General features: G+C 37.1%; 4 protein-coding genes across 4 annotated transcripts; 2 read left to right on the top strand and 2 right to left on the bottom strand.

Annotated features, from left to right (window-relative positions):
* Positions 1 to 14,407: 14,407 nt before the first annotated feature.
* On the bottom strand, positions 14,408 to 14,884 carry NEUTE1DRAFT_135766 (uncharacterized protein; the record flags this gene model as incomplete). Its single annotated transcript, XM_009850699.1, has 1 exon — positions 14,408 to 14,884. The coding sequence occupies one exon, from the start codon at positions 14,882 to 14,884 to the stop codon at positions 14,408 to 14,410; it is 477 nt and encodes a 158-aa protein (XP_009849001.1).
* A 1,552-nt stretch (positions 14,885 to 16,436) lies between these two features.
* On the top strand, positions 16,437 to 17,250 carry NEUTE1DRAFT_59355 (uncharacterized protein; the record flags this gene model as incomplete). Its single annotated transcript, XM_009850698.1, has 1 exon — positions 16,437 to 17,250. One exon carries the CDS (start codon positions 16,437 to 16,439, stop codon positions 16,854 to 16,856), a length of 420 nt encoding a protein of 139 aa, XP_009849000.1.
* Positions 17,251 to 21,939: 4,689 nt separating this feature from the next.
* NEUTE1DRAFT_135764 (uncharacterized protein) lies at positions 21,940 to 22,347 on the top strand (the record flags this gene model as incomplete). The annotated part of the gene is made up of 1 exon (XM_009850697.1): positions 21,940 to 22,347. One exon carries the CDS (start codon positions 21,940 to 21,942, stop codon positions 22,345 to 22,347), a length of 408 nt encoding a protein of 135 aa, XP_009848999.1.
* A 167-nt stretch (positions 22,348 to 22,514) lies between these two features.
* On the bottom strand, positions 22,515 to 22,808 carry NEUTE1DRAFT_98897 (uncharacterized protein; the record flags this gene model as incomplete). Its single annotated transcript, XM_009850696.1, has 1 exon — positions 22,515 to 22,808. One exon carries the CDS (start codon positions 22,806 to 22,808, stop codon positions 22,515 to 22,517), a length of 294 nt encoding a protein of 97 aa, XP_009848998.1.
* Positions 22,809 to 22,961: the final 153 nt, after the last annotated feature.

Here is a 22,961-nt window from a genome sequence, read left to right as displayed (position 1 = left end):
TTTATACCTTTATTCTAGGAATAATTAAATAAATTATTCGTATACCCCCTATAGGAATAGGTAGAATATTGCGCTATTTATAGGGTTAAAATACAAAACCCTAGGTTTTATACTATAGTCGTTACCCTTAAAGAGTAATAGAAATAGGAGGATAATTAAAAAAACGGAATCGTCCTTTAGAATAATAAATTATAGTACTATAATAAGACCTACATTTAGCCTAAGTAATATAAAACGCTTATTATAGGGATATATATATTTAAAATAGGAGGATATATAAGTATTATTAAAACTATAATACGGATATAGTAATATTATAATTTTCTAGGAATAAAAACCGAAGTAGTTTGAATATTGTAGGCCTATAAGTATTGTAGTAAAACTAGGGTTATAAGATACAAATTATACGGATTCCTCGAACCCTTAGAAGTTGTAGAAAGGCTGTAGAGTTCGGTAATTATAAATTTTATTACTAAGTTACTACTGTTTATAGATATTATAATAGGAATTATTTATAATAGTATCCTAATAGTAGTAAATAAACTAACTAAATAGAGCTATTTCTTACCCTATAAAGAGATGTAGTTAGTAGAGTAATTTATAAATATAATTTATTGGAATATTACTTTAGTATATAGTTAGCCGACGGAATAAATTATGGATAGGGATACTAAATTCGCATCCAAATTTTAATAAGTATTAATAACCAAACTCGGTACTAAGAGTAAAATATTAATAGTATATTACCTGCAAACAAATAGATAAACGGAAAGGATTAATTAAATTGTAGAGTAATATCTAAGGAACTATATTAACTTCGAATAAAATAATTAGGTAGAACTATTACCTATAGTATAATTGGTATATAATACCTCCCCTACGGAAATTATTAAAGTTTCACCTTTCTTTATAAATTATAGGTATAAGCCAAAATTTATAGAAGGACCGGATACGAACGTCCCTAGGGCCTCAATTAAGGCCGAGAAATTGTATATATTATATAGAAAGCTTAAGGAAGAATTAGAATTCGTTAAATAAAAAATAAACCGATACTTCAACTTAAAAAGGCTCGAAGGACCTCGCTTTAAGGAGGGGGATAAAATCCTTTTATCTACTAGGAATTTTAAAATAAGGAGATTTAGTAAGAAATTCGACGACCAATAGGTAGGGCTATTCAAAATTAAAAAGAAAATTTCTAATATAGTATATTAATTGGATATTCCTAAGATTATAAAACTAAAATTATATTTATTTTATATTGTATTATTAGAACTAGTACTTAAAAATATACGAATTAATATATAAACTAATATTAAGGATAAGGAAGAAGAATAAAATATAAAATAAATTTTAAATTTAAGGATAGAGGAAGGAGAATTAGAATACCTCATTAAATAGGATAGATTTAGCCCCGAGAATAATACGTAGGAACCCGTTAGGAATTTGAATTGTCCTAGGAAACTAGAGGAATTCTACCGGAGGAACCCGGATCGGCCGGAGTAGAAGGACTGCCCAATTAAGAAGAAGGGAAGGTAAATACGTTTAGCAAAGCCTAATCTACGGGCGTAAGGGCAGTAAAGGTAAATACCTCCGACGGATGCTCCTCGGGTAAGGGCTTAAACTCCTAATTAACCGCCCTATCTTTACTATCCTACTCCTCTAATTCCGCGAGAGCCGCTAGGGATATTTTTCGCCCCTTAACTATTAAATCTTCTTTCTTTCTCTTCAACTAAACTAAACGTAGTATTTACTTATTAATTAAAGGTTTGAATATTTTAATATCCTTAATTACCTCCTTAAATTCCAATACTATATTCGCTACTAAAAAGGGTCAATTAACCGCTAAGGTTCTATTATACCGTAAGAGAAAACTTACGCTCCGTATCGTAATTAATATTTTTATAAGGACGGGCACAACGAATACATTCATTATACTTAGCCTCGCTAGCAAACTTCTTATAAATAAGCTTACGATCGGTATAGCGTTTGCAAGGTATAACTATAGGACCAAAAAATTCGATAGAAGTCAGTAACGCCCGCCGGCGAGACGATAAGCTCGATATAGGCTTAAAAATACGGCCGGTTATTGCGTAGGAATAAAGGATAAAGGGATTTACTATATCTAAATTAAGAGAAAGGGAAATATAGAGAATAAAAATAAATAAGGAAATAATAGAGGACTAATAAGCCGTCGAAGACGTCGGTTAAGGAGGAGGGGTATTGTATTATAAATTTAAGTAACTACGCGGGCTAATTAGATTGTTGGGATGTAATAGCCCCGCCTATAATAAAATAGTATAATTTAGGATTAAAATAGGGGAGTACCCGAAGGGCGCTTATAGGCGATAAGTACTTATAGTAAATAAGTGCTTAAGGTAAGCAGGTGCTTACGGTGAGTAGGAGTTTACAATGAGCCGGCGCTCACGGTGAGTAGGACATCATCGTAAGTAGACACTCAGGAACTAAGAAGCCGGGCATAGGCTCCGGAGTATAAAGGGACGACTGGAGAACTCAGATTGTTAGATAGTTCGATAGTAGTCAATACAATTTAATCATTATTATTGAGACTAGTATTACGAGCATACTTGTTATAAACCCTTTGGCTTCACCGAACGACTCTGATAGTTCTTACCTTCAGCTATCTCATTTAGGCAGATCAGACTGCCGTTCGTCACACTTCGCTAATTACAATTAAAATTATATTAATCTTAGTATTAAAATTAATAAAGAATTATACAATAAAATTGATAAAGTTATTAAAGTATATATAGAGAATAAAGAAGAGTATAAATATTAATTTACTTATTTTTACTCTTTTTTATAAAGTAAGCTTATTTGTAATACTAAAGCTATTTTTAATTTGGCCTTTAATAAAAAAGTTAAAAAAATATTAGTTTTACTAACCGTATTTCCTTAAAAACAACCTTACTAGCTATTTAATATTCTAATTATAGTACTAACTTCTCCAAATAAATTAGTAGTCTATTAAAAAGACTAAACTACTTCTATTATATTTAAATAATACCGGCCAAATCGGTTTCAAATAAATTTCCGATAGTTAAGAAGATAATCGATTATATTACTAAAATTAATAAGGAACCTATTATATTTATCAACTTTATTTTTCACAAAGAAATTAAGGATATATTAAAGTATACTTCTAATATATAATTTATGATACTAAAGGTATCAAATAAATATTAGAATTAAATTATATAAAAGATATAAATAAAATTAACAATTCTCCGTACTAAATTTAAAGAAACGTAGGAACTTTATATTAAATATTTCCCCCCGACTTTATTTATTAATAGGAACCGTATATTTAAAACTATCTTTAGTATTACTACTCTTTATAGTATTTAATTTAGTAATCTTTTACTACTATATATATTTAATTTAACTAATTTATTTAATAAATTTTACTCTATAATAGCCTATTCGGGTTTTTACTTCGGTTCTTTACTTACTACCTACTCCCTTCGCTACAATTACCTCCCTAATACCTAGGAATAAGAAGATTCTCTATTAGAATATAAATATTCTCGTTAAAATATATATTATATAAATAAGAATAAGGAAATAGATAATAAGGAGTTTAATAAACGCTCGGCGTATTGTAATTATAATTACTAAAGGATTATTACTAAATTATCGAATTAAATATTCTATTCGGAGGATTATACGCTTTATATATTTAATAATTAATTTAGATATAGATTACTAAATAAAGGCTCTAATAAATAATAAGATCTTTTATATTTATAATTAGATTTAATAATATTACGTAGATAGTAAGTACTCTTCTCCTTTTATTAAGGAGGAGATATTATAAGGCATTTTTAATAAATATTTAAACGCTCTATCTTATTATAGCAATTATTTACTAGAGCGTATAATCTATTATATAAAAGTATTTGTTCTATCAATCTTTATTAAAGTTCACGGATTATTAATTAATATTATACTAATTTAATATTTATTTTATTTATACTTAGTAAAGTTATATATAAGGTCCCAAATTGAGACTCGCGAGAGTTCTTATCTTTAGCTTTCTTTAATAAGACTATTATTAATCGTTATACACTATTATTCTATCTAGCAACCAATTGCTCACTCTATTATTCTCTATTGTTATTACTTATAAAGTACATCTTCGCGTAACATTAGCCTATTTTTGTACACTATAGGTAGAATAATTAACTATTAATAGGACCTTTTTATTAAATTTATAAGTAATAGTATATATTATATCGAATTTTTAAAAGAAATTTTGAGCCTATATTGTACCGGCTACTTTAATTACTGGTATATCGGTAATTAAGTCTATAGTTATTGTATAGAATAGTTTTGAGAATGTCCGAATTAGTAATAATTCTCTAAGGGTTAATTACCGATCCTATTAATTCAAATAATAAACCTTATAATATTTAACGTATTTGTATACCATCTAAGTTTTCTTTCTTATATAAAAGTATAATAAATTATTTATTATTTAATTAATCCTAAAATAGTAATTTTTATTATATACTAACTCTAGTATTTTTTATATATAAATTCGGGGAATATATAACTAATATATATTTTAATAATTAATATAGTAAAGCATCCTACCTTCGAATTGATAAGGGCCTGCCGGTAGATTTAGGCGTTTTCCCGATTGTTGTATATAAATATATCCTAGAGTATTAGCCTGATTAATTAATTGGAGAACTCTAATATATTTAGGGTCTTCGGGATAAGCCTCGATTAATTCTTAACAAGATTTCGGGACGATAACTAACGAGATTTAATAGGTATCCGGAATAATCTCTATGTATATTAGAGAAAAGACGTTAAAATTATCCTAATAACTAATATTTTCAATTTATACGAAATTAAACCAAATATCTGCCAATTTATTTAATATATTATTCTTATTAACCTATTCGGCCGTTAATAATTTTCATAGGGCATCCGGAATAATATTTAATAATCTAAGAATATAGAATATATTTAAATTGAATTAGGATATCCAATTAATTATATTTGCGAACTTTAGGTTAGTTTTAGCTAAATTTATTGTACGTAGTAAAGTATATTTAATAATTCTAACAATAGAAGTATAGTTAGTAATAATATTAATCTAATATTCGTTAAATTAAATTATTTTTCGAAGCTTTTATAGGGCCTAAATAATAATTACAATCTCTATTTCCGTAGACCTATATTTCTTCTCAATAGAGAATGTTATTTTTAATAGAGAGTATACTAATTTAATTATAATTAATAGGATTTTACTTATTCCGGAAATAGATTCTCCATCCTATAGGCACTTTAATTAGAAAATGTAAACCCTATAAACTAAATTATTTATATCTATTTTAATAAATAATACTTCGCTCTTTCTATAGTAGAAAAGGTAAATTTAATTATATAAACTTTCTTATATAATACGGAAAGCATTACACTCTTTAAGGGTCGGTTCGAATTTAACCTTTAATACATATATTTATTTTATTTATTTTATTAAACCTATTTATAAATTACCCAATTCGTATACTCGCTATAATAGCTCCGTTTTCCTTCAATTAAATAGTTCTTCTTTAATAATAAATTATAGTATACTTTAAAATAACTAATTAATTATACTAAAATAAATTTTAAAACTATTAAATATATTAGGGAAGGTTAGCTTCTAGAAGGCTTTAATACAATCTTCTATACGTTTTCGACTTTCTTTATCAATAATACTACCTAACAATTATATAAAAGGATACCCCGCAAAGGACTTATTAGCGCTAATATAAATATAATATTCATTAAAAAAACCTATAATAATAATTAAATATACTATATATTTCTTTTAAATATTATATAAAATGATAATCTTATTAATATAAGTACGTACAAATAAACAATATTTAAAGAACAACCTATCTATAAATCTTTATATAAAGGTTAGAGAGTTCTTAAAGCCTATTAATATAATATTAAATTATTTAAAATTTTAAAGATTAATAATTATTATATAGTTATAATACTTAATAAAAATAGGTAATTAGTAGAAAAATCCTACTGTATCGAAAATCGAAAAGAACTTTTTACTAACTATTATATTAATAATATTTTTTTAATTAGGCAAGGGATATATATTTAGTATAGTAATACTATTAAATAGTCGAAGATTAATTACTATACGTCCTTTATTAATTCTATTAATTTTTCTCTAAATAATAAATATTGGGCAAGTAATAGGAGTTAACTAAAATATAAATAATATTTTACTTTGAATATATATTTTATTATATTCTTTATTAAAGAATTCGCAATCTTTAACACCCAGCGGGTAAAGTTTAACGATTTTCTATTAATTTTACTATTCTTTAACTAAATTAATATATATTTTATCTTCTTTTTTTATTAGTATAATCCTTCTATCTTTAAAAATGTCGACGTATTTATCTAAGAGGCTTTTAATTTACTCCGAGAATTCAAAATTAATATTATAAATATTAATACCTACTTTGGAAAGAATAGTTTTAATATTAATAGGCTTAATAATTCTATAAGAAGGTACTTTAAAAGCGTTCTTCCTAACGGCCGCATCCTTTTCGTCTTCTACGGTTTTATTAATAAATATAGTATATTATTTTTAAGTAAGTCTGGTTTGGATTTCAGGGACAAAAAGCTACGTCCGAAGTATTAATTAATTTAATTAATTCGCTAACCTTATACAATAGTCGTATAATTATACCTACCTGTATTCCTCTAAGTACAAATATTAATTCTTTAAATTAATTAAAATATAGTATAACCTTACAAATTTTACTATCTATTATAGTATTTAGTAATTAAAGGTATTATACGTAAAAATTATAAATAGGACATTTATTCAAACTATACTAATTATTAAATTAAATGCTATATTTTATTAGAATAATTCTTAATTAACCCTTTAGTAATAGAGTATTAAATTCAGTAAAAATTTCGGTAATTAACACGTCCTCCCCCTCTTTTTCTTTTTTAGAAAAGACTTCGCTTTAGACCTTTATATTAAAAACCGATTTAAAGGAGTATAGAGTAGTATTAAAGTCTAATTTCGCGCTATAGTAACGAAGGAAATCTATTCCCAATAATATATTCGGGCCTAATTTATTAATAATTGAAGCCGATATTTGGAAGTATCCATTAACCTTAATACTATTAACCTTTCCTCTATATAAAAATCAAATTCAGCGGTTATATTAATAATAATCCCAGAATTAATACCTTTTATAATATTAAGTAATACTACTATATATTATATATTTAATAAAAACTATTTATTAAACGCTTTACTTACTACTATTAATAAATATTCAAAATTAAAATATATAGTAATAATAGGTATACTAGGGCTGGACTTAATATTGACCTATAGGTATAATATAACCCTTTACAAATTTATTTCCCTATTCCTAAATACAATATCCGGAATTGCCTTAATAATTTATCCTTCGGTAAAGGTAAGTAGCGTATATTAGCTTTTATACTAAACTTCTAATAAATCAGGCTTCCGTCCATTTATTAGTATTTATAAATTTATTTAAATAGTTACTTTCTTTAATATTTTAACCTAGTTAAATAATTTCTAACTATTCTTAGTAGAAGTTACTCAATTATTAAATAAAGGATTAAACAACCTATAAAATATTTAAGCCTTCTTTAAATATATAAAAATTACTATAAATTTAGTATTGGATAATAGATTTAATAATAGGGGTTGTACAGGCCTATTGGAATTAGTATTTCTAATAGGAACTATATTAAGAATAACCGCCGGTTTGTTATTTATTATATATAAAAGAATATAGAATAATAACATATTAGGAGACGAAGGTTTAGTAAGGGCTAAGTAACCGGTAAAATAAATAGAAGGTTTATTATTACATTTAATTTTAGAAGTATTTACTACAAAATCTTCTACCTTTTTTTCGAAGTTACTAATAAAATAGTAATGTTTATTCTATAAGTAAAAGATTTTATTATTTATATTGGAGTCGCCTGCGAAGATTATTATAGCGGAGGTATAAGTACAACGGCCATTCCGCGAAACTTAATAATATTCAAACTTTTTACTCTAGCGATATTAATAACCATTATTATTATTCGACCGGCTAATATTATACTAACTGAACTTATTATTAAAATTCTGGAATCTTTAATTAGAATAAGACTTTCTGCCCAATTTACTACCGAACCTATTATTATAGTATTAAAATTTTTTCTTAAAAGGTTTATTACTATTATAATTTTTCTAAAAGTTAGTATGAATATTAAAAATATTATTCTTATTATTAGAGTTATTAACCGTATAATAAATTAACCGATTAGCCTTTAGTACTTCGAGAAATTGCCTATATATAAGTAAAGTCTTTTATTTAACCCTATTAATATAATTACTAAAACGAATGTTCTATTTAAGGAAAATATATATAATTTGTATTATAGGGTATAGACTATTTTATAAGCGAATATATAATTAGAAGTAAGAAACGTTTCTTTAAAGATAAATATATTTGAATAGTACGGTCGAATAATTGCGAAGCGATAATTTGTCTAATTTATATAATTCTACAATAAATTTATTCGTATTTAATTATTTTTATATATTATAAAATTTAGTTCCGAAGACCGAGTTAAGTATATTAAGAATTCTATTAAAATTATTACGAAGATTATTATATTCGTCTTTGGAAAGCGAAAAATTCTATTAGTATAGTGCCGCGCTCCGAAATAATTAATTAAAGTTATTAGTAATAATTTAATATTTTTCCGGATAAACCTTTAAATACCCCTTAATTATATTTTTAAACCTATAAAAAATTATATAGATATTAATTTAACTATTTTAATATACGCCCTTTTTCTTTTTATTCGGTTTTGTATTAGAAAATTACATTCTAATATTAATAATTTCAAACGGCTCGTCTTTAACGGATAGATAGTATTCCGTATTAGTTTTAAAAATAGAATTAATAAAAGTCTGGTTTTAATTTTCCAATTCTTTAATATAATTATATAAATCTTTAAATATTTTACGAAGTACTAAATTGTTTATTATTATATTATCACTATTAATTTTAATTAATGGGTTAAAAGTATTAAAATTAATATTAAAACGGACGGACTATAGATTATTGGTAGGAGGAGGACTTTAGTAGAAAATTAAGTGTATTAAAAAGGTAGGGACTTTTAAAATAGTAGGGGGAAGGTAACCGTTATTATTCAATATTATTAAAGGTATTTCTTATTAATAGAATTAACGTTCCTACTATTTTGCTTCTCTCTTATTAATTAGAGTCCAATCCGTCAAACCTTTAGGGTTTATTCGTATAGTTTAACCGGATATATAGCAATTAATAGCTAAAGGCGGTATATAATCGTAAAAATAAATAGGAAGCTAATTAATATTATTAAATAGGAGTTATTGGTTAGTACGGTTAATCTAAAGATTTTTTATTTAATTAATTAAATCAACGGTATTATAAGGATTTTTAGTATTAATTATAATTATTTTGCTAGTAGGACTAATAAGACCGTTAGAATACTAATTATAATTAATTGCGGAATTTTCGTAAAGTTGAGAAATAATACGTTTTATAATAGTAGGGGCCGGGAGACCGAAACCGGGCTTTATACTATTTTGAACTAAATATATAACGTTATAAATTAATTACGCGAAATAAAGTAGAGGATTTAGAAATTTACCTCCGGGCTTTATATTACGTTAAATAAAACGTATAGTATTTTAATTCTAATTAATAAAATAGGCCGGGAAATTATTAGTAAAAATAATTCTTAGATACTATTTTATTTACTCCTATTATTATTTCTACGTAAAGTATAAGAAAGTTTGAATTTATATAAAATTTCCAAAATATTTAATAGTAAGATTAATAGTTAATTGTTAGGTAATACTAGTAGTAATTTTAATAATTAAATTCGTTTGCAAAATTATGAATTCGGTAGGCGAGAAGGATTGTTAAATTAAATCTAATTAAATATACTATTTAGTAGGGATAAATAGTAAGGAAGGTAATATAAGAATTTATACTAAGTTAATATAGTTTAGTATATTAACTATTTTAACTATATTTAAAAAATTAACCGGCGAAGAGTAAACGCTAATAACTACTAAAATAGTAATACTACCGGTACTAAAGGAAATTAGTACTTAAATAGTAATATTAATAATTATACTATTCTCTTTAATTTTAGCTATAAATTGTTTCTAATTCTTCTTCCGGAGCTATACCGATGTACCTTCTTTAGTAGGAAACAGCCAAATTTAGTATATTGGAAGTAGGTAATTAGCGACCAATTGGTAGTATTTATATAAAACCTATTAAATTTTATAGTCTACTATATCCAAATTAACGATCTATCCCTTATTATAAATATTATCGTTAATATCAACAGCCTAATTAAATTCGATTTTAATAAGACCTATTTCTTTATTTAAATATAGTTGGGCGGCTTTAACGAACAATTTAGTAAATAATTACTAGAATCTCTATTTATAGTAAAATTACAATTCAAATATAGTAAATTTAATAATTCAATATATTTTATATATTAGATATTTATTCTAAAAGTCGAAAGTTGTCCGGGGGTTTACTTAGTTAGTCTTTAATATTATTTAATTTAACTTTAGGACCTAATTAAATAGTAATAAAGTAATAAAGAAAGGAGATTCTAAAGAATAAATGTGTAAGTATTTGGTTCAAAAGGACAAAAGTTAAATAATAGTTAATAAATTTAATAAATTATTATTAGACCTAATATATTTCCTCCTTTAATAAAAGGAAGAGATAATAGAAATAATAAAGTCGGTTTAAAATAAAATTGTAGGTACTACTTATTATACAATAATATACTTTATAAGTAATAATAATAAAGAATAATAGAGTAAATAATTGGTTATTAAATAGAGTAATAGTGTGTAACGATTAATAATAGTCTTATTAAAGGAGGTTAAAGGTAAGAGCTATTGCAAGCCTCAACCTAGGACTTCGTATACGACTTTACTAAGTATAAGTAAGATAGACGTTCGGTTAGTATAATATTGATTAATAATCCGTTAACCTTAACAAAGGTTAACGGAATAAATACTCTTATATAATAGGCTATACACTCTAGTAAGTAGTTGCTATAATAAGACAGAGCATCTAAGTATCCACTAAGAATGCCCTATAACAGTATTAAAATACTTTAATGAGGAAGTTGTTAATTATATAGCTAATATATTTATTGAAGACTAAGAGACGTTAACTATTATCAATTAGTTTCGTTTCTAGTAGATAAACCTCTTTCAACTATAGTAGTGCAATCTCTAAATTATTTTATTTACTAACGGTATTAATGTACTTCTAATTTTTGAGTTTGTAATCTATTTTAAGGAACTATTATCCCTAGAGGTTAATACTAAAAAAGATAATAACGGGAATTAATCTTTTGCCCTTAGTAGTATTAGATTCGATAATAGTCACCTAAGTTGTTATATTAATCGTTATTAAGTATACCTTTTTTATTAGGGTAGTCCTAAGGACCTTACTATCTATTAATTCCAACTCTTAAAGACTATATTTATTTATATTAGATATATTAGTAGGAATAATACCTTTATTGCGAATTTAGGCTTCTAGAAGGTCGAAGAATTTTGTAAAGGCTTCCTTAGTAGACCCCCCAACTCTAATTAACTCAAAGAGGCTCGAAATCTTTATTATAACGGTCGGATTTCTTCTTATAAAGCGGTCTACCCAACGCGCCCCCAGCTTATTATAATCGCCTCCTCTTTTTAGTATCGCTATTATAAAGCTAACAATGTAACGGCGGTTAAAAGGCTGGCCAACCTTCTCCTTATTCAATATCTTTTTATATAAAAAGAATTCTTAAGCGGGGGACAACCGTTATTAGGATATTTTAACATCGTATAAGGTAGGAATGCTTCGGATACGGTCGGATAGGGTGGATTGTAGAATCTTATACTTCTTAGTTATTATACGCTAGGAAAATCTATTACGGACCTTAGTAATCGCTTCTTCGAATAATAATGAGCTTATTGCGACTAAAATCAATCAAATCAATAGCGTTATAGTGGAGTTGTTATTGTTAAAAGAATAAGGGTATTAAATTATATAGGAAAATAGCGGTGTGGGGAATGCGACCGAAGGAGGGGGGTGACTGGGGTTGGAGTTACAACGTATAAATTCGCTAGAGAGTTAATAATTGGATATTTTGGAATTACTTTACTAACGGCATTAAAGGGCCTTCTTTAGTATAGGATAAGAAATAGGGTAAGATTAATTCCGTTAGTTATTAAGAGTGTATTGTACTATTGTTGTACTCCTTTTAGTTCGCGGATTGTAATTGTATAATATAGTAAAATAACGTGCTCGTTTATATATTTTATACAATTAAAGCGGTGTTGAACGAGTTTTTTCTAATGGATAAGTAAGTTATGTAGCCGGCTTATTCACCTAATTTGAACCCTATTGAGTACGTCTGGCTCTAGATGAAGCGTTGGATTGAGTGTAATTACCCGGTTAGATTAATTGGGAATGCCTTTAGGGAAGCTATTAATAAAGTATAGGTTACTTGCCTAGAGGTTTATATAAAGAAGCTGGTATACTCGATGCCTAAGCGGTTGCGCTCTGTTATTGTAGTAAATAGTAGATATATTGGCTACTAAAATTTGATATTTCAAATCTCTGTTTTTGCACCTTATTTTCCTTGTTTTTAATGTCAAATAATGTATAATGGTGTTTATAGTGTGTTAGTTTTACCTTAAATTGGCTTGAAATAAATAGATTCCATTGGCTAGTCATCCCTATATTCTACCCCTGCTTGTACCAAACTAACAAACATACCAGGGTTAGATTGTACCTACCTAGGTACATAACGGGTAGTCGCAGTGGCCAGAGGGAGTTGTCTAGGTTAATATAATACACCCTACCTTACCTACCTAGCGTAGGCAGGCTGTACCTACCTGCCCGTTCAACGTCGTGCGACGATCGGGACTGTTGGTTTGGTGCAACTGTGGCCCCCCCAGCCCTCCGCCCTCCGCCTCGACGAGAATAACGCCAGGCTCCATGCTACTATAATATGAAACTGTGGGGAACGGGAGTTGTTGGACTGGGGTCTGGGGAGCGAGCGGGCAGTGCAGACGGGATGGCACCATTGGTACTACACATACCCCAAGCTGGAAACCTGGAATGGCGGATGTTCCCTCCGTCTTGGGGGCTTCGATGAAAAGGAAGGCTTGAAGAGTGAAGAAAAGAAAAGACTGAGTAAGTAACAGAACTGAACGGAAGGAAGGCGGGAATGGGATAACGATGGAGTACCTAGCTGAACACTAGGAACGGTTCACTTGGGCGACGCAGTGAGAAGCAGCCCGGGAATCAAGATGAGAGTTGGAAAATGAGATATGGATGTACAGATCTGATGAAGGGACTTGAAGGAAACGTACTTGGTGAACGCTCACTTGGGAGATGAAATTCTCATAGGTACTTTAACTCAACACATCGCTTGAACATGATATCTCTCGTGGGAACACCCTCGATCCTGGCTTTCTGGAGGTAGTCGCACTTGCGGCATACTTGACTTGCACATCAGGGTCAGGCACAAGAACCAACATCTCACACCTGCCGCTGGCCGACCGTTCATCACCGTCCAATCCATCACTGCCATCCTGATATTTCCAGAATAAACCGAGAAGCTTGTATCGTTCAGGTTGCTTTTGCTGAGCCTCACAGAGCTATTCTCTGTATATCCCCTTTGCTCAATATTTACCCTCGCCAAGCGGTTGCCGCCCCCACTGTTTCCAACATGTACTCGCTTCCTCACCAGGATGCAGTGGAACACCATAATTGCCGACCAGCATACATAGCCAGGCATTGCAGGCAACGACAAAGCAAAAGTATTGAATAGAGTAGTTCTAGTGAGGAGCTACAGGACCAGCAAAAGTGCGACACTACCGCGACTTTGCAGGTTGGTTGCTGTAAAGCATGAAGTGACTCCTACCTACTTTTCTCATACATCGAGTGTTACATCGATAAAGATCAATGCATGTACCCTAACGTATTTTGAGAAGGTGACGATATCATTCGGATGGCACTAGAGGCCCTGACATTAATGCTTTGACCGTCGCAATATAAAGTAGTATCACTAGCTAATGTAGGTAGGTAGGGAGGTAGGTAGTGCTCGCATCTGCATGAAAGGACAAGAAGGCCCGCCCGAAGGAACTAACGAACGAATGCTTGTCGAGAAAACGAGGAAGCCAATCGGGCGTGATGCGGAAGGATTGTAAAGAACAGATCATGTGTTTATGCGGCGCGGTTTGTCGGCATTGGCACTTGCCTGTCGAGAGGACCTGGATTGAATATCAGGTTCCTGATGCCTTTTTGGAAGTTTGGGGCGGTTGAATTTCGATCAACGCAGTCTCTGTCGAAGAGAGCGAAGAAAAAGCGACATAAATTCTGCGCTGTCTTCTGGTATTTGGCTCGGTGGCTTTGGGGATGTACTTCGTGGGGGTCGAAGGCTTTTTACGGCCATTGGATCTGGTGCCGAGTACTCGTCTCTTTGTGCGCCGCTGCGTGTTCCGGTAGCTGGTGGGGGCCAATGGCGAAGTCGAATTGTCTCCGTCGTGGGATTTGCTTTGTACAACCAGTCTAGGCTCGTAAAAAGCCGGCATCAATGGGGTGGTTACGGTTTTAGTCGAGGGTCCAAGTGGCGAGTAGGTATCTTGAGGTCGAGAGTCGAATCCTGTGAAAACATAAACATCAGTCAAGAGATTATTGGCGACGAACTGCGAGCCATTGAAAGAAACGGAGACATCCCAGAGCATTGGACTCCATGCCATGATATCCATGCCGACCATGTCACAACATTGGAAAAAAATCCCGTTATCAATCACTCAGCTTCTGATACCGTCAGGAATCCACGTTCGCACTGCTCTTCTTGTCAGTCCGACGTTTGGTGAGGGGCAAGACAGTCAAGATCCCTGTCGCCAATCGCCAAGGGTTCGGTTCTTGACTGCCTTTTCAAGCGTTGTCTAGGCGGGCCTGTCCATTTGGCCGCCTTCCTCCCGTTCGGTCCAGACAGCTCGGCTTGCCATGGCCCAGCTTTCCAGAAACGGTCGGGTTGTAACGAGGCACGTGCGAGGAGACCCTCCAGGCCCTGTTGAGCGGGCTGGCGACGGACTGACAGATGCTATGCTGCATAATGTTACTGTACATACATACATCCTCCTGTTGTAATGGAGTGTCGATCTCGACAGCTGGGTCGGGCAGATCTTCTGGGTCCCGAGTTCTGTGTCAGTCGTGATGATTGCTGTCGAGCTGGAGAGGTGGTACGGCATAGTCAGAGAGATCTTTTGATCCAATTTTATCCGAGACTGTTTGTCGAGGAAAAGTCGGTTCGTGATACGGCTCCTGTGCTGGTGTGTAACCCATCGTGGGGAATCTAGCAAAGGGGACGTCGGAGGTCAGCAAATGTTGGCTAGGTACCTAGGTAGCATCCGGGGAGGTATGATTTGCGGCAAGGAACTTGCAGGAGGAATGTTTCTGCCGTCCAACATTCCCGTGCCGGAAATCTCGACAACAACCCGCGGCCGATTTGTTGTTAGGTACCTACGAACCAGGTTTCCATGTTGAAGGTTGTGGATGGGAGGCATGTCGGGTGTCGGGTGTCCATGGTGCAGGTCGGGTGGGTCGCAGACGGAAAAGGGTTACCTCTAGAGAGGCGGGAGAGGAGGCGGGAGGTCTGTGGTGCACTAACAGCTGCTAACAATTTCATGGCGGAGCTGGTTGCACATGGGACCGCTGTTTTTCGCTTAAGCTTGTTCTGGACCCGCTTGGCTCCCCGCATTCCACTTCTTCACAGGGGGGCCAGCTCACTTCACCACAACTTTGGGTTTGTTAGTACTACACTACTAGGTAGCTTGCGGAGGAGTAGGGGTTGTTGCTAGGGACCTGCACAAGTGCCCAAGAGGCCGGCCATCCGAACTGGGAAAGTGAAAGCTCTCTCGTCCTTTGTCTGAGCTCTCTGTCCTGGGACCTCTTAAACTCGAGCATTTCCCCCCTCCATCCGTGGGTTTGCATACTTACCTACCTACCACTCCACTCCACTCCATCACTGCGACACCATCTGTCCGTCATCCTTTGCTCTGCTTACATTCGTCGTCAGCAGAGTTCCTGTCAGCTTCCACCAGTACTTTTGTCTGACAGGCCGCCGCTGTTCTTTGCTCTCGTCCTCTGTCACTCTGGTCATCCACCAAGAGCTCTCCCAGATTCATCACCTCGACAAGCTACAGTCTTGAAAGCCGTGCTTACCTACGCACCTACCTGAAGAAAACAACCACACTATCAAATCATCTGTCGCCAAATCAACACCATCCACAATCAAAAAAAACCATGGGCTGCCTACGCCTCTTCCGCCGCCTCAGCCGGCGCTCCCCCCAAGAAGACGACGCTCTCCTCAACTCGCAACATCGCCGTGGTCCGCGCCCCTACCGCGATCACGAGCACAAGCCTAAACACAAACACACTCCCTCGGAAGACTCGTCCTTCTCCACCGACTTTGTTGAAGAAGAAAAGGCGTCGTACAGAGGCAGATCGCGGACCAGCCACGGCTGTGCCGCTGTTCCCGTCATCCGCCCCAACGTCAATCCTGCTCGCTCAGCTTACGCGACTCCCGAGGTCTATCGGTATGGAGGCGCGGGGCCCAGAGAAGATGACAGGGCTCCAAGGAGACCTGCGAATGCGGAAGAGAAGGAGACGGGTGTGAACGATGCTGAGGAGCAGGAGAGGATGGACTTTTTGCAGATGATGTGATGTGATGTCATCACGTTTTCTACGGATGGAATTTTTTTTTCTTCTGTAACATTTTCTTTGTATCACGACATTTTATGATCTGGTTTGGCCTGGGGACACAAGGGCCGGGATGGGCTTGGGGAGTTCACGGCGGCGTTTGGGGCGCATATCAAAAGGGCATTATCGTCATGGCCGATTAAGATTTGGGTCTGTCTGGCTGGCTTGTTGGTTTTGGGAGTTTACATTTACTTCCATGTCACGATTACTACTATACCTGCTAGAGAGGTACCTTTTTATTTCTCATTTTCAAAAGCGACTGGACGGCGAGATAGATGAGAGAGACCGGGAGACTTGTCGATACATCGAATTCACGACAGCTTCCACATTTTCTCTATTTACACTGTCACGAGTTTCCATTACCAAACTTTGTCTCGCGTACCTGAATTTCGCGAGAATTCGCATCGATGTCTCACTTGTTTTGAATTTCTTTAGTGCATTGAATGATCTCTCGGCGGCACAGGCAATATGATGAAAGCAGCGTAAACACTGTGACCTAGAACATCACTAACACACAACACAGCCCCACCAGCATTGCGCATTGATTGGGTAGGTTGCTGGGCATCCAAGACAAGACATGAGAGCTACAACGACCAAATTCCCTCATTCCAGTGACCAAATGACACATTTTGTCCTTCACAATCAGTTTCATCATGGACATTACTATGCATGCCTCTTCAGCTTGAATTGATGAAATGTTTTTTTTTTGCTGCGTCATCCATGAGCTGTTGACGTTTTCAGTATGGAAGAAGCCGCATGCAGCATTGGCGTCATTGGGCACGCATATCTTGCCTCCCCGGCCAAAATATCGCCGATTGGAATCAAATTTCATCAACATCGACGTCATGGGCCGAGTCAGGGAAAAAAAAAGCCGGGCGGGCGCGACCATCCATTCATTCCCGGCCAACACAAGCCACAGAGCGCCGAACGTCAAAGCAAGCCACAAAAGCCTCCAAAAGTCTCGAAGCCACTGAGTGACTGGCCCGATGTTTTGGGACGGATTCATTGAGACTCGACTCGACTCGACTCGACTCGACTCGATATCAATTGCATTGCCACGCTGGCATAAGCTGGCATCAAATTGGGCTGGCTGGCTGACAGCGACAGCGATGAAAAAGATGCGATGAACTTGTGCCTGCCAACGAAACGAAACGAAAAACGAAGGATTGGTGTCCAGTCCCTTGGCAACACGAGTCGTCATTGCAGGGAAGACCTCTAATCAATAATCATCACAGGCATCGTGCAAAAAGAAAAGAGATGAACGCCTATCAGGGTTTCTTGCTTATCATCAGTGCTGAAAGCAGCGAAAGAAAAAAAAAAATCGTCCAGCCCGACTCGATAGTGGCAAAAAACACAAGAAAAAAAACGCGTGGCTTTTCTCTTGGGAGCTGGCTGTGCATGCTATGTACTGTGGTACCCCCCTCAAGCACGGCAGTTGATGATGGGAGGCTCCATTGTCCCGGCCGGCCGTCGACGGGATCAGCGGGCGGGCGGGCGGGCGATCAATCAATCAATAAAATCAATCAACCACAATCACACCGGGCAGGCAGGGATTCCCGTCTTCAGCTCTTCAATTCCCACGACTGCACTGCAGGTAGTGTAAAAACAAACGTTAACAACATCCATCACCATGATGCTGCAGCAATCTCCAAACCGCTTCACGTGCCCAACCCCTCGGGAAATCTAATCTCTCAACCTAACCACTTCTTCCCCTTTTCGGCCTCCTTTTAAGCTTTCGCTTAGCTTTAAATGCTCATGTGTTCAGGGAAGACATTACCATTCTTCAGCGGTTGGATTAGCGGATGTTTGCCGAATGGTTTAGCGAACAGTTAGGTCTGGCCTAGGCCAAGTAGAGCCCTGCAGTTTGCGGGGACCCTTGGTGGTGACCTTGGGCCAGCGGGTCAGGGGTGGGCCTGGCAATGGGAGTCTGGATTGGTCCATTTGTTGGTTTGTTTGTTGTGATGGTGTGCATCGATGCATGCATTCAAATGGTGCCGTTATTCCCATGCAATGTTTCAATTGAGACACAGATTACACTTTGGGGAATCAATGAACACTCAAAATCTACAAACAACAACAACATCTGCTTGTGCGCCCGGCTACCACCCCCCAGCCTCCGTCCCTGATCACCGACATCGACCCCGACACCGACCCCAAACCCACAAAGTAACCGAACGGCTTTCGCGGCCCGGCGCCTTGGCAATGAGCGGGAAGCTAAAAGGTAAAAACTCCGGATTATGAGTTGAAAGTGGAAAAGTCGACGGGGAATTCTCCCATCGAGGCGGAGACCATGGCATGAGTTTGGACTTGATCGGTGAGATCGGTGAGAGGAATTGTCTCCAGTTGTCGTGCCTGTTTAGAGGTATTCATGCTCATGCTACCGACCAGGACCAGGTCCAGGGGGGGAGGGGGGGGGGGGGGGGGCATTCAGCCGCCGCCTGTTGCCCGCCCATCGGGCCATGGCTTTGGCGGGAAGGGTTCAATGGCATGCGTTCCCATCCTCAAAACTTTTTGATGAACACACCGAAGAACAACGGAAGGGGAACCGTTGGATTGGAATTCCATGTTGAAATGCCGGAAATCCTCATCCACTACCTACACTAACAACACCACCAAGGGGGAAAATCCGCAGCGCTAACGACGCTAACCACGCTAACCATGTGGCTACCCCTAGGACATTCACAATTATGCAGCTATGCTGCTACCTCTATCTCACCGATTACCATCATCATGCCATCATGCCATTCTTTTCATTCCTTCCATCTTCATTCCATACACCGTCCAATTTATTCCAGAGCAAGGGGATAAGGTACGGGTACCTCTATGCACGGCAGGGGAGGAAGGGGGTAGGACTTGGCATCAACAACAACCAGTCAGACCCCGGTAATGCACACTACACTAGTTCTACTGGCCGGCGGGCATAAGAAAACGGACCACACAGCACCAACATGGCAACCAGCAACCGTGCAGCGAACCAGAGTGACACAGACAGACAGACAGACGACTGACTTACTCCACCACATTCACGGCTCCACGAACTCCAACCCTCATGACTCCACGACTGACTGCCCTGACTCCACGGACTCTACGAACTCTGAAGCGTTAGAGGTAAGACTCACTGAACTCCATTCAATCTCCACTTAGGTAGGTAGGTTCGTTCCCATTCAGGGGCTTCCCAACTCCCAGCTCCCAACCTAGTCCCAACTTCCTAGAGGTAGGTACCTCAAAGGAGCTAGAGGAGCCACAAGAACGTCCTCAGACTCCAAACTCTGCTAATTCATTGAGCAGCGAGGATCAAGCATCAAGCTTGTACTCTACTGTACCACAGCAGCAGAATAAGAGCCATGATATGAACTGTTTGATCATGTTAGCAGCACCTACCTAGTGAGAGGTAAAGTAACTTGCACTTTCACTTCCACTGCCATTTCCACTTCCAGATTCCTCTAGAGGCCTTCGAGTTCAAAGTTCCAAGACGGCTGCGCACAGACGAATAAAAGCAACTTACACAGAGCAAAAGCGAGGATATGTGACGGACTTACATCGCTCACTGCTAAGTGGCAGAAGTCCATTCCCATCGTGAATACCTATCCATCCATAAGAGTGCAGATTTACAGGGGCGTGCAAGTGTTATCTATGTACCTAGCGGTAGTCTGATATACCTACTTCTACTTCTACTCTTCCATTCATTCAACGCAAGTCAACAACTTGTGTGTGGTACCTCTAGATATCTGTGATACCTGATGTTCCCGTTGTGTCATCCTTCCGTGCACTAGGTAGGTAAGCAGATCAATCCCTGCTTGTATCCATCCTCCCCGATGGAAAACGTTGTTCATGGTCCTCCGCACCAACACTCTTCATACCGTACTTAGAGGTACTTGATATATGTCCTCGAAAATACCCTAATGATGATGATGACGGATCATCATCTGCTATCTTTCTTAGCGCTCCCGGAGAGTACCTACCTACCTACCTAGGCAAAATCGGGTCTATCGCGCTTATCACATCCTCCCGTCTTCTTCGCTTCACAAGAGCACGTCTACTTCACGGTTTCTTTCTTCTCCGGCTAAAATCAGGGGCATGCAACGCTTCGTTTACGGTAAAGCCTTTCTATTGTTACTATTCCAACAGACAAGCCTAGCGAGTTCTGTCTTCACACCGGTGCCTCGAGGTCATATCATGAACTGGCACTTTTTTGAACGAGAAGACATCCTCTTGCTTTGGATCTGTGTAGAGGTACTTTCGCCCAATCATCAAGACTGAGCCAAGTAATGATACCAGTCCAGCGATTGAGAGCCGTCATCGTCAAGATTTGTGAAAAGCTCAAACACAATCAGGCACAGGATACCTCTAGCAAACACCATACGGATCAGTACCACCACAGACACTTGCCAAGTGAGAGACACATAGCATGGTCACCACAAGCATGATGAGGCACAACGGAAGTATCCAAATGATTAAATGTCAAACTATGCTGCCACTATACTACCATTCCAAAGCCCATATCCAAGGTGCATGTCCAAAGCCATCCAATCCAACTCCATTCTATGCCATCGCCGAAACCGCCTTTCCAAGCAAAACCACAACGCCACCAATGCAACCACGCTATGCCTTCTATCCAAAACATTCATCCAAAGCCCCTAACCAACGCTGCTGTCCAAAGCACGCATCTGAAGCACTTGTCCACCTACCCAAATCTCCAACCAAATGCTCAACCAAATGTCCAGCCATATGTTCAACCCAATATCCAAAACGCATATCCAAAGCACCTCTCGACAGAACACCCCCAGTCAAATGACCAACCCAAATTCCCAACCAAATGTTCAACCCAAATTCTCAACCAAATGACCAACCCAAGTTCGCAACCAAATGACCAAACCACCTATCCAAAAAGGAGACAAATGGGGTGTCCGGGCCCTGAAGTATCTTGTACGCCCCTTGTCTTGAAGGTACCTACTTCAGGGCCCGGACAGCGGACATTCCGTCGTCCGCACCCCCGCTACATTACTCAGACACATTCACCCACCGCTTGGGGAGCAGCGAAGGAGCCATGCTACCGCCCGCAAAGCAAACCACCAAGACCAAAGGAATGTCCAACACCACCACCACCACCACCACCACTTCCACGCCCACCACACACACAGACCCCGTGCTTCTCCTCTTCCTCCTCGCCCTCCCCCCTCGAACTTCTCCTCCCCCTCTCCTCTTGCCCTCCCCCTCGAACTTCTCCCCCTCCCCCCTCCCCTCCCTTCTCCCAATTCTTAACGATTTTGTCGGCCTCCACCCCCTCCACCATGCATATTCCACAATTCCGCATCGTGGATCGCGCCCCCTCTTCCTCTTGCACGCAATGCTACGGCCACCCCAATCAAGCGGGCACCCCAATGTCGCCGGGACGACAATCACACGGGCAACGCCCGTGGACCGGAAAACACAACCACCACAACACAACATCTAAATGCCCACCTCCGGTCCCAAGCCCAACCTGCGGTCGCTGCCCGCAGACTCTTACCCAAGTTGATTGGAGAGCTGCTTGGGGGCCTTAAGCTCGCAGGCTGGGCGACCACAATCGCAAGTTGAGTGTCATGTGGTGAGGATGGGTCGGATCAGTGTCGACTGACGAAGTTAAGACACCGAAACTGGCATGGGTGCCTGGTGGACCGGAGCCACAGCCGTCGCGGTCCCAAGCCCAGCTCGCAGAGGCTGCCCACTTGCTGACCCCCTGATGAAAGGGGCCAGAAGTTTCGGGCCTTGAGCTTGCGGCTGGGCAGAGGAAGAATGCTGAGTAGATTTCTCAGGGGTTGTCTGCGAAATCCACGGGTTGGGATGAGGCCCTGGTGGACCGGACGGCTGTTGGGTAGGCTGTTGATGCGGGGTGCGGTTGTTGTTGTGGTGGTTGTGTCCTTGGATGGTGGACATGGTGGTCTCTGGAAATGACCACTGTAGGCAGTTTAACGTCATGCCCAGGACGTGGTTCTCGAAGACGGTGGGGATACCAGACGTGGTGGGAAGAGCTGATGTCTGATGGAAGAGAGACTTGCGGCTGGTTGTGACTTTTGAAAACGACCCTCA

Source organism: Neurospora tetrasperma (assembly GCF_000213175.1).
Source record: "Neurospora tetrasperma FGSC 2508 unplaced genomic scaffold NEUTE1scaffold_2, whole genome shotgun sequence".
NCBI lineage: Eukaryota > Fungi > Ascomycota > Sordariomycetes > Sordariales > Sordariaceae > Neurospora > Neurospora tetrasperma.
The sequence above is the reverse complement of the archived record's forward strand: the minus strand, read 5'-3'. Positions and strand labels throughout refer to the sequence as shown.